General features: G+C 38.7%; 1 protein-coding gene across 4 annotated transcripts in view; it reads right to left on the reverse strand.

Annotated features, from left to right (window-relative positions):
- Window positions 1-12,644, reverse strand: part of GPCPD1 (glycerophosphocholine phosphodiesterase 1) — a 43,405-nt gene that overhangs the window by 27,086 nt on the left and 3,675 nt on the right. For 3 of the 4 annotated variants that reach the window (XM_058802709.1, XM_058802708.1, XM_058802711.1), the window contains exons 2-5: window positions 7,664-7,749; window positions 3,502-3,586; window positions 2,495-2,588; window positions 1,816-1,878 (exon numbers count right to left, since the gene is read on the reverse strand). In XM_058802709.1, coding sequence (XP_058658692.1) covers window positions 1,816-1,878; window positions 2,495-2,588; window positions 3,502-3,586; window positions 7,664-7,712 — 291 coding nt within the window. In that variant the 5' untranslated portion in view covers window positions 7,713-7,749. The remainder of the gene's footprint in view (window positions 1-1,815; window positions 1,879-2,494; window positions 2,589-3,501; window positions 3,587-7,663; window positions 7,750-12,644) is intronic. The other variant, XM_058802710.1, reaches the window with a different exon arrangement.

The raw sequence follows: 12,644 nt of genomic DNA on the forward strand, positions 1-12,644 counted from the left end.
ATTTGTATTCATGCAAAAATTCTATGAATTTCAATATATTGAGTATTTTTAAAAAACACTACTCTATTTACATAACCACAATTATGTTAACAGCAATATGCTTCACTACAAACAAGACTTTCTATTACATCATACTTTCCTTCAAGTAAAAAAATTTTAAGATCAAATTATGATCTTTTTAAAGAGAAGGGAGAAAAAGACATCACTTTTTTTTTTTATAAAATATCAATTATTCTATCTATTTTCACATCTAGCCTGTAGCACTACTGTGGGTAATCTAGGAACTACCATTTCTCTGTGTAAACACATATCAGCCCCATCTTTGCCACCATGTCCAACTCAAGCATCTTCACAGATGCAGTTGCTGTCGAAGTTGCTGACTTCAGGTGGATCTGTCCTCAACGTGATTTAATAACTATGTGATGTCAAATTCATATACTCAGACTTGAACATATAGTTAAGATTACACTGTTGTTTTACTACACATAAAATTGATATAAAACATTAAATGGCAGAGATCATATATTGCCAGCTTGTCAAATTTAGATTAATCACATGCAATGCCTAATGAAAAAAATTCTGAAATAAAAATAGGCAGAATAATTTAACTTTAAAGTATATTTTCCTTATCAGCATTTCCTTAATGCTAAAGTTCTCCATGTACTGTCTCACTTGCACTATACTGTACATGATATTCCTGTTACTTTTTCATTGTTCTGCAATAGGTTTACAAAAAGAAGAAGAAAACTACATTGTAACTGGATTTCTTTCCTTCAAAAGACTTTATTTTATAAGAAGTCCTGTGCATTTAACAGGTACAAGTCAGACACCACTAAGGTGACAACCTGCACCCCAGGAATTCACTTTGTTTTGTAGGGTGGTTTCCTTTTCTCCTGCTCTTTATGCTGGTATTGCATTAAATTCATACTTACCTTGGCAGACCCTGCATCACACGGTGCATAAGGGTGCAGATACAGAGCACCTACTCAAAGAAACACACTCACCAATACAGAGGGTAAACTTTTGCAAATGGTAAAACAGAAATTGTATTGTGTATCAACCATGGCTCAGCCTCTGCTCACTAACTCTGCTTTTTGAGTGTGTTACATTTGCTTACATTTAAACTTCTGGACTTTTAAACTTCTGGTCATTTGCAAAAACCAAACAAAATGCAAGAGTCCTATCAGAGCTGCTGAGCTGTAAGAATTAATCTACTTTTGGCCTCAGTTTGAACTCAGCAAAATCTATTACTGTCCTTCCCTTCTTTTGCCTCAAAGTAGCAATTTAAATACCAGTTTCTGACTAGACTGTTTCACTTGCTCTAATGAAAAAACCAGAACTGTGTTTCATTTGAAATTAGTACCCTTCACTGAAATGATACCTCCATCAAATGTGATTTTTTTAGTTAAAAAAAGGCTGACAAAAACTTACATGCTCTTGACAGTAATTTGAAATTTTTAAAAGGTATTGATGAGATGGTTCTGTAACTCCTTTGCACATTTAGCTACAGCCTTCATAATCCCAGTTTCAATGAGGAACTAAAGCCCAGGGTGAATAGCTACAGGATATTAATAGAATAAGAAAGACAGCAAAGGCAGCATTAAATTTCTTAAGGTTATTACTTGTTATTCTGAAAAACAGTACAAGAGTAGCTGCTTATTTTCCCAACTTAGCCCAGCTTTTTCCTGGATGCAGCCTCTTCCCATCTGAAGAACTTCCCCCTGCCCTAGTGCAATGTTTACAAACCAGTACAGTGCCACATACATTAAACTCTAATTTATGTAACTAAGTCATATGCAACTTTGACATCAATACCTGTAAAAACACATCTGTCTGTGTCTCTTGGCTCTTTTTTCCCCCTCCAAGTCGTGCAAATACCTACATACAAACATACAGAAAACAATGGGATGCCTCATCCCTTGTTTCACCTTTTCACTTCAAAAGATTAATTTATGTTAATTATGCAGCACAAAGTCTGGTTAATACTTCTCATGCTTCACAAAAACAAATCTGCAGTGATATCAAAAACTTTTAAAATTTTAATGCACCTCCTACACTGATCATTTTTCTCCTATTATCACCTGCTTCCATGCTATCATACAGGATAGATATGAGATACTATCACATTCCTTCCATGGATCACTTGAGATCCATGCCCTGCTGAAGTCCTTATGCAACTATATTCTAACTGTGAGAACTTCACCATATTATTTAAGCTCTATAACAATGTCAAGGATTTCTTTACCACTGATATTTCTAGAACACTAACACTGATAAAAGAAAGAAGAGAATATAATTACAGTTAAGAGCATATGGTCATGTATTGCCAGAAGTGAACTGTATTTCCACACATTTTAGTGTTTCACATGTAGCAATTCAAGACTTATTTCTAAAAAAAAATCTCATGTTTAACTCAGGAAATCCTCTTTTTATTTCAAGTATGGGAATTTCTCCTAAGGATGAGCCAACTTAAAGTAGACAAGGTTGTACATACCTTAGGTTCTAGAAAGTATCCTTTAAAATACCGATACTGAACAGGAACTCCTCTAGGAAGCTCTACAGTAGTTCTCCATCTTCTCTCAAACATACTGTGAAGAAAAAAGAAAACAGCCAACCAAAAAAATAAGTTTCAAAATACAGCCTAACAGCCACCTCAGACACATGTCTAAGTAATATCCTAAAATAAAGTCTAGTGTATTGTTGCAAGTAAAGTTATTACAAAGTAGCTTAGCCAAACATGCACAGAACACAAGATGTACTTAGAAATGACACTGAACTTTTTGATTGACAGATCTGAAATGCTCTAAGAGAGCAAGAATTCTCATCCCCATTGAACAGAGGGGGAAAACGTGGTGAAGTGATTCAGACTCATCCAAGATCACATAGCCAGCCACTGACAGAATTACAGACACAGCCTGCAAACCTTATTTTCCTTCACCACAAAGCTGCCATAAACTGGCACCATTTAAAAAAAAATACTGAATTTTTTCACTGCATTTAAGCTTTTTTTGTGTACACTCATACATCCCCTCCCCCTTAAGAATTTCAATGCAACTCTCAGTTTAAATAATCTCCTCCCTATCACTTTCTAGCACAATAATAACTTTTTTATAGTCTTTACTTTCCTTTTATCCTATAGATCTCCTATAACTTGCTGCACAGCCATGGGATTGAGAATTGCCCTAAAGCAGTTTCATACTCCAAGTATAAAGCTAAACTACTGAAATGCCAACCACAACAGCAGAAGCATCATCTGTAACTAGAAAAGCATACCCAAGTTTTATATTTCCTTAAATTCCTAGGTGTCCAAAGTGTTCAGGGGCAACACAGGAAATTCTTGAGTTCTACTACCAGTATATGCAGCTCAGGAGTTTACAAACTCAAAGACAGAATAAATTTGTTGCTGCAGAACTCCAGCTACTTCAAATGGAATAAGTAAATAAAATTCAAAACAGAAGAAAAAAATCCCCCCAGAAAAACCAAAAATCAAGACCAACTTACTCATCCGCAATCTGGAGGACCACTGCAAGCTGGGGATTCCAATTTCCCAAAGCACTGCAACTCCCACATATTGCAAAAACCTCTCCTAAAAAATCCAAACAGAAAAATACCCACAATCATCATTACTTCAGGCTAGATGGCATAGAAAGTACAGCCACAGTCAAACTTTCAAGTATTTTAAATACATACACCAGAATCACTCATTTAAAATCCATCCTGTCCAGAAAGGAATCCTTCAAAGGAATCCTTGGGAATCACCCAAAACTACAACAGCATTTCCTTCACCATCCCTAAGACCTGAGAGAGGGACTAATGACAACTCCAGCCCTTAAAAGGGTTGGCTTCCAAACCATTCTTAAGGAACAGTGTTCAAAACATCTCTGGGAATGCAGCAGGCAAATTTCCCAGGAAAATGTTTAATCTCAAGATAACACTGTTATTTCCCTAAATATTCTGTATTTCTTAATGTATGTCCATATTCCCTCAAATTCATACCAAAAACTTAGAAAGCACAGACAAACAGGAGGTTGCTAGCATTATTCCCAAGGCAACATCCCAAATTAATTTGATTCCCAAAAGTAATAAAGTTAATTTTGCTGCTATGCTTTCAGTTTTTACTGGGTATCAAAACATAATATTGTTAGACAAAAAATCCACATGAAATTGTCACACTTCTCTTAATGCATACATACATACAGAACCCAAAAGGTCACGACAGTATATTTAATTTTGGGATATCCCACGTGACCACTGCAACTTACCCTTGTTTTTAATATAAAACCTGTATGTATCTGACTGTAAGAACAGCAAAGATAAATACTAATGGAAAGAACAAATTAGAATTTTGCTCTCACAGGGTTTCAACAAGATTTTTAGACATAATAAAAAGCTGTTGCAGAATGAGAAAATATGGAGTTTTAAAGTACAGTTAGGCACCACAAAAGAATGATACAAGCATCACTGACTTATTTCCTGTTCTCAAAATGAGTAGTGTGGGGGACACAATAATCCCAAGATACAAAGTAGACCAGCTGTATGCAGCAAGTGTACATTACCTCTTCCTAAGCCACAAATCACAGCTGACACTTCAAAGCACACAGTTACAGTTTTGAGGATGCCCTTCTGTCTCTAAAATTGTGTCCCTTTTCTCCAGTTAAACTACTAAGGGATACCACAGGCCTGCTTATGAAAGAAACCTCTGCAGACCCAGGGGTTGGAAAAAATCTACAGGACAACATTTCTCTGAAAGCAGCTTATTGAAATAATTTTACATAACACCTTGAACTTCAACAGTTGTGTTTTTTTAAATCTTTTGCTGCAATTAATTAAAAAAAAGAAGCCTGAGCTTTCTGGATGCTCACTGTAAGCACACAAATGTAGGTAAAAATCTACATTATGAGTATATTTAGTATGCAATTACCTATGTCAGCTTTCCCTTTTCCACCCTATCCTGAGGCATGTGAGGGACGAGATAAAGTGGGGAGGGAAGACCACCTGAACACCACACAGGTAGTTTCTGGGTAGAAATATTTAAAAGAAGCTAAAATTCTTTTAACATCCCTTTAAAACAGCAGTACTTAATACACCTTCATGTCCACACAGCCAACCTTGAAGTGCCATATAATTGTATTCCTCTCAACAGGTGCCAGCTGGGAGAGTTCTCTGGGCTCCCATTTTAAACAAAATGTGAACATCCAGTGCCCACTTCTCACTCAGTAAGGCACCACACACCAAAGGCAATGCTTGAATAGGATGTGCAGCCACCCTAAACTCCCTTCAGGAACTGCACTGAGGCCGAATTCGGATTTGTAAAACACTGCCTTAATTATCCCAGTAAAGCCAAAGTGAAATGCAGGGCAAACCGCCTCCCCAGAGGCAATTCTGAACTCAGGGGGTTTGGGTTGGGTTTGCAATTCAAGCTCAGGGGCTCTCAGCTTCTCCCCTCTCCTTGTCAGGGAATTCAAGGCTGCTCCTGGCAGAGCTCCTTCAGCAAAGAAGGTTAATCTACACTTTGTGCCCCAACTCAAAGCTTACTAACTGTAAGTTTTCTCGGCTGTTTAGGCTGTCTAGGTGGCCTGGAAAGGCCCAGGGATGGCCTTGAAGAGCTGACGCTTCAAAGGACGAGGAGAGACTTCTGATCTTGTCTCGGTCTCGGTGTTTATTAATTGTTTATCTAAAAGATTTTCTTTCAGCCCGACAGAGGTCTGCACAGCAAGCCAGCCATGAGCACACTGCAAGCCCCCGGGGCGGTTACTTATCTTTATACCCGAAGTTACGTGTACAATATTTATCATTTTTCCCCAATACCTTCTACCCTTATTAACCGGTGCACTTCTAGTAATGACCAATCCCAAAGTGCCACCATCACCACAGAAGATGGAGGCCAAGAAGAAGAAGAAGAAGGACAGGACACGCCCCAATTCCTCCATCTTACTTCTTTAGACCCCCCTGTACCAAAATCCTAAACCCTGTGTTTTACACTCTAATTAACTTATCCCTTCACCATTCACCCAGTGAAACCTTCCCAGTCCTCATACAGGTGTTGCCTCCTGTGTAGGATCAAAGCCCTGCCACCAGACACTTCTGGCAACATTCCAGGACTCCCGAGCCCCCCAAGGGTGCTCTCGGCCACTCTGCACCTCCATCCTGAGGTGCTGAGATCCCACAACTAACAGCCTCACTCATCCAACAATAATAACAAAAACCCCAACAATATCAATGTTGTCATAAGCAGAAGCACCCTTTTGTGCCATCTCTTTATGCTGTATTTTCAGATAATTCTTTGTGAGCAGCCATTGAGGCAGGACCTGGTTCTCACTAATCCTACTTTTCATTGCAGATATTATTAGCACAGGAAGAAGTTACACATCCAAAGTCAGCTTTGCTAGTGACAGTGCCACCACAGCTGTGGAAGCAACAGTGTGAGCAGGACAAAGAGAGCACCGCTTGCAATACTCCATGGTACAGCCACACAGGTCTTGAGCTAAGGTCAATTTACTCTCAAGTTCTAAAATTTTCTTTAGAATGATACAGAAAACTCTACTCCTCACTAACAGCTTTATGTTGACACTGAGTAGCAGTTTTCAGTTCCCAAACGCCAAATCATGAGGGAAAAACACAGGAGAGGTCTAACACAGGGCAGATATCAAAACCTGTACAATGTTTTATCATTTTCTTCCCCTACAACTACAGGAGACACTTCTGCCATCTGGTATTGGCCTGCCACAGGAATTTTGCCAATCTGCTCCCACATTCATCTGCTTCTGTAAGGCAACAATCCATTACTTTTTTGGTGAACTTCTGTGCTGATTTTGGCTGGGGTAGAGTTAATTTTCTTCACAACAGCTAGCAGGGGCTGTGTTTTGAATTTGTCCTGGAAGCAGTGCTGATAATAGAGGGATATTTCAGTTACTTCTGGGCAGCGCTCACAACATCAAGGCCTCTTCTGTTCTCTCCACACCAGAGAGGGGGCTGGGAAAGAAGCTGGGAAGGAACATGGCTGGGAGCAGTTCTGTGGACCTCAGTTACCAACTGTGGTTAAACCTTCCTTCCTTCCAAGTTCCTGAAAATGAAGGTCAATATAATATGCACAATTAACCAATACCAGATTGTTATGTTCTACCTGATGTGATACCTTGTGTTCCTCATTTGGGTAACAGAAGTTATTTTACACTTTTTTTTTCTTTGCATAGACAGAATACTGAATTAAGCTGCATATTCTTTCTGTCTGTAACTTCTGATAGAGGTCACATCTTGTGAGAACTTTCAACAGGGATGCAGAGAAAATAAAAAACAGAACAAACACATCAGTGCATGCCAAAGTATCATGGGTCAGAATACAAATGCTTGTTTCCATGGAATAAAAAGGTACTAAAGAGAGAAGATTTTAAACCAATCATAACCATCTCAGTTAGCATCAAAATCCCCAGTACATTATGAAATTTTTGTTTGGAGAAAGAGGTAAAATTTATTTCCCAACTCTCATTTTCAAATTCATTGGTAAAATGTCTTAATATATTTTACAATGATTTATCATCTTGATATTTGATCTAATGTGTTCTTTTATCTCTGAGGAAAACAGACAAGGCAGCCTTTGAACACTCCTCTTTTAAGTTGTCTCCTACACCAACCATAGAGAAAGGAGAAAGTATGATTTGAGTACCTGGTGCTGATGGTCCCCTTATTTCAAAAGTGACTTGACAAGAGCTCATTTCTGCAGAAATTTTGTCTTGGGATCGTTGAAATCTCCTAGAGCGGGAAGAAAGAGAACTAATTTGAGGAACAATCACTTCATTTGGTGCTGCTCTAAGTAAGAGGAAACAGAAATCCCACCACCTACAGGGAAGCAAGCTACTTGTGATATTACTGCTTGAGTGAGCAGCAGAAGTAGAAAGCTCTTTAAAAGCAGCTGCAGACCCAGAAAACAACATCCAGCTGCAACACTGGCATAAGAAAAAGACCACTAAATCAAATACCATATGCAAGTACCAGTATGCTGCAGCATTTATCAGTCTTCAGCAGAGATTTTTTTCTAAACTAATTTTGCTTCCAAGGAGGCCACTGGAAGGTTTTAAGGGATTTAAGATCAGGACCCCTGGCAAACAGTAACTTCTGTCTCATCAGTGCTACTCTTCAGCATGCTCTACAAAGCACAAGGAAGGTTCCACAGAGAAGCACAACCACCCTGAAGGGAAAGGGGAACAACCCATAAGAGATGAGAGCTCCCTGCTGTCACTTGTCCATGCCTGCAGACTCTGCTCCCCCACTTCCAGGCTTTCACTGGAAGCACCAGGAGCAACTGGAAGCACCAAGCAGCCTTCAAAGCAGCCCAGCAGGACGACACTGCCTTTAGCCAGGACTGCAGCTGAAGACTGACTCTGCCTCAATTTTCTCCTCCAATGCACAACACCTTGACTGGAAAAGAACTGGCAGAAGCCCATTTTCACCATTACAGCAGAAACAATATTGATATATCACATCCTTTTATATTATTTACAAAAGCAGCAGTCATAGTAAAGTCCACATATGGATGTTGCTAGACTGTCATCCCCCAAGTATATCCATCTGGACATGAGCTACAAAATAACTGTAATTATTATGTGCAGAATGAATTTTGCAATGCTTTCAATTAATCCAGTTCTCTACATCACAGTGAAGGGCTTTTTGTTCTGCATGTGTTTTGTTTGGTTGGGGTTTTTTTTTAACTAAGGAAGTAGATTGTTACTATTGCTATTTTTGAACAGGACAAATAGCACTTTATTTCAGTACAATCTTGGTCAGCAATCTTTTAATAACAACATCAGAAAGAACTAACAACACTGAACAAAAATTTGCCTTTCATTAGCTCTACTACTACAAGGGAAGCCCTTGCCTTCAAAGGGCACAGGACAGCTAAATATGCCTTGAAAGCAAAAGGCAGATACCAAACAGGAAAAAGAAGCTCATCATCAAACCTCATTTTTTGTGGGCATTTAGAATGTTATTGCAGGTATTGAGCCTTCAGAACTGTTTCTTCTGGATTTTCTCCTCTATTCCTACTGTAACTACAGCTGCCTTTACATTCCTTTTTCTCCTCCCTTATTTTCCCTCTCCATGTCAAGGAAGATGACTTTTCAGTAATACAATGAGAGCAAAAAAAAACAGTAGACATATAAAGGTTTCTGGTCACATATTCCAATTCTGCATCTGCCTTTCACAAATTTTATCTTTCTCAAATGATAAAATCCCAGACTCCTGAAGCTGGAAATAAGCACAGCTGATAAACAGGAATTCCATGAAGGGCATGCCCCTTAGGAACTTTCTCACCTGTGTATGTTAAGTGACACATTCTAGCACTTGTTTTTAGCAGTTATTTATAGACAGAGAAGCACAGCACGTTTCAGTGCTGAAACTAAGACTGGACTCACAAAGCTGGTCTAATGTGACAAAAAAACCTCAGTGTAACGCAGAGAATATAAATTACTAGTGTGCATTTATGATGACACCAAGTAGCCAGGGGCTTGGCTGTGCTCCCCAAATGCCTGTTTGGACAGCCTTTAACTCAAAGGGCAGAGGAGCCAAAGGGGAAATGGAGGAGGCAAAAATGCCTTGCAAAAGTCAAGCAGGAAAGTGAAAGCGGATATGTGCACCCAGTTCCCCAAAGTAAGAATGTGCTTTTGGCTTGCAAAAAAAAAAAAAAAACACCCCCCCCCAAAAAAAAAAAAAAAAAAAAAAAAAACAAAAAAAAAACCCAAACAAAAAAAAGCAAAAAACCAAAAAAACTCAGCCAACCAAACAAAAAAAAAAAAAAAAAAACAACAAAGCAAAACAAAACCCAAAAAAAGCTGTTTCCAGAGCCAATGCAACAACTCAAATTTAAACTTCACAAAACCCAGCATGTGTCCTACTGCAAATTAACTAACTACCCGACTGTTCCTAGAGAATCATCCAAAATCCTCCTAAGTCTATAAAGCTTTTATAGCCAATCTTGCCAAAATTCTATGTACCTACTTTCCAGACAAGTGTGGGCTTTTCTAAACTGCCTAGTAAAATAACTTTATTTTTCTATATAGGAGTAGCCAGTTGTGAGGAGGTTGTGATAAACTGACTTTGTAAAATTACCAAAATTCTACCCAAAATGCATTTTATCTCAAAAACCTACTCAGCCTACCCAAGGGATGCATATGAAGAAAAGAAAAATTCCACTTCTCCAAGCAAGAGCATGTTTCTTTTCTAGCAGAACTGCAGGTACAGGTATTACTCTTATATTTAGGGTCAAAGTACCATCTCTCATTCTGAAAAAAACATCTTTTCTTGCACTGAATGCAAACACACAGCAAGGAAAAACAAGCTCTGCTTTTTGCTAAGGAATCAAACCTCTGAGGTATATTATAATGCACTTATAAAAGGAGTCTGTGCTTTCAAGACATGATACAAAAACATTTTACTGAAGGGGGAGGGAAAAAGCCAAACAAGCTGAGTTTAGCTGTCTAGTTACTGATGGTTCCTGAAGAGAGATAATAATTTAATTCCCAAAGTGGAATGAAAAGCTTTAACAATCAAATCCTTTGACCTCTAAGTGTCAGGCATCCTTGAAACAGGATGTTCCTTCCTTCAGATTTTCAGCACTGCTTAACCAAAGAAGCTGGCAAAGAATTAACAAAATCCTCTCTTGCTCCCCACTCCTGTCATGATGGGCTTTTAGGTGAATGCAAAGAATTTTCAGCTCAGAGGGGTCACATCATAACTGCTTAGGGGAACTGAAGCAAATTAGAAGAGCTACATTAAAAATGATAAATATTTCCTAATCAACAAACATTAATAAAATCAATTGAGCTGATTTATAAACTAGAAATCCTTGTGCAACAACCCTTTTTAAACAACCTCTGAGTCCAAAAGGAATAAAGCTGAATTCACATTTGCTGCAGCTACAGGCATTCAGATGCTAACCTGGGTGCAAACAATTGCTCCTCTTCCTTTGGTCAGCTTTTACAGACTACAACCACGTGCAAGAAAGCAGTGAAAACCTGAATCTCAGTTCTCCTCATGGGAAAGACAAATCACACTGGCAGAGACTTATCAGCACTTCACTAAAAAAACAAATAAACAAAACCAAACAAACAAAACAACCCCAACAGGAAACATTAATAGGAAGAAAAGAATAAGAAATCCAAACTCTCCTCTTCCTGATTCTAAAAGAGAACTCCTAGAAAATGCAGGTAAGAAATAAAAGATGACATAATACAATCAACTGTTAAAGTGTCACAAAGTATCATAGATTTCCTCTAAAACAAGGTAATAAATGTCATCCTGGATGGGGAAGACCAAAACATTTTTTGGTTCTAGTTAGAAATAAACCAGGACAGGGACTTGATTTATTAATTCAAATCTTGAAGGTAATTTGAACCTTCCAGCTTATAGGTCTGGTGATATAATAAAACCCTTCACAAGCCTTCAGCTTTAGTGGATTATTCTGCCTCACCCTTAACTTCCCTAACCTTTCCAATATGATTGAAGAGGTGCTGGCTGCCTGCTGTAGCACGTTTTATATGTTTTTTCAGGATTAGCTAAATACACACCAGGTAATCTGGGGCAATCCTGGAATATAACAGTCTATCTGACAAACACTGAACAAATTCCAGAGTCATCAAAATTCACAGCAGACATGCAGCCAGGTTAGCTGCTCTCTACTCATTACAACCAATATTTTTAATAAAAACTTGAACAGGTATTGAGGCTTTGATTCTGGTGGTCCAAGGGCAGGCTTGAAGTACAATGGGATATTTTTTTAAACTGTGGAGACTAACAAGCCTGAAGGCCTTGAACTTTGGTGCATGGACAAAGAGCTTTCAAAATTAGGCAGGGAACACTTCAAGCAACTACCCTGACAGACCTGAATGAAAAGCTGATTTTATCAACTCTAAACTGACTGTAAGGACTGCAGAATGGCTGGTTACACTTAACACATCCATTATGGATAATCAGACTTTGGCAACACGCTGGTAAGAAAGCAAAAAAGTATCAGACTCACACTAGTGTCACATTTCTCCCCTTCTCTCCCCACAAAAAGCCACCAATCTCAATCCAATAAGCTAAAAGTAAAAAATTCTGATGGAAAGGTATCAACCCAAAACTCTCTTGGGTAACATTATATTTAAACTGACTGGATAATGTGCAGCACAGATTTTTCCAATGAGATGAAAAAATACAGCTCACAAAGTATCATTTTAATGGCTGGGGTTTTTTTTTAGACTAATGAATTTCATAGATACTTAATGGGATTTTTCACAGGTAATAAGACAACTAAGAACACAGGTGCCACAAAATTCCTGGAATGCACTTTAGCACTTTCAAACATCTGATATTTAGTGTAAGATTACTTCTGCCTGCTCTATTACCAAATTTGCTTATTTAGCTGCAGAAAACCAAAGCCCATTGAACTGGTCTGGCTGAGAGGGAGTTAATTTTCCCTACAACAGCCCTGACAGAGCTGTGCTTTGTACTGGCAGCTAGAAAGGTGTGGATAACACCCAGAGTTTCAGCTGAGCTCACACAGCATCAGCGCAGCCTCTCCAACATTCCCCACTATCACAGGAGGCTGCGGTGGGCAACGTCCCGGGAGGAGACACAGCCAGGACAGGTGACCAAACTGGCCAAAGGGACAT

Source organism: Ammospiza caudacuta, chromosome 3, assembly GCF_027887145.1.
Source record: "Ammospiza caudacuta isolate bAmmCau1 chromosome 3, bAmmCau1.pri, whole genome shotgun sequence".
Taxonomy (NCBI): domain Eukaryota; kingdom Metazoa; phylum Chordata; class Aves; order Passeriformes; family Passerellidae; genus Ammospiza; species Ammospiza caudacuta.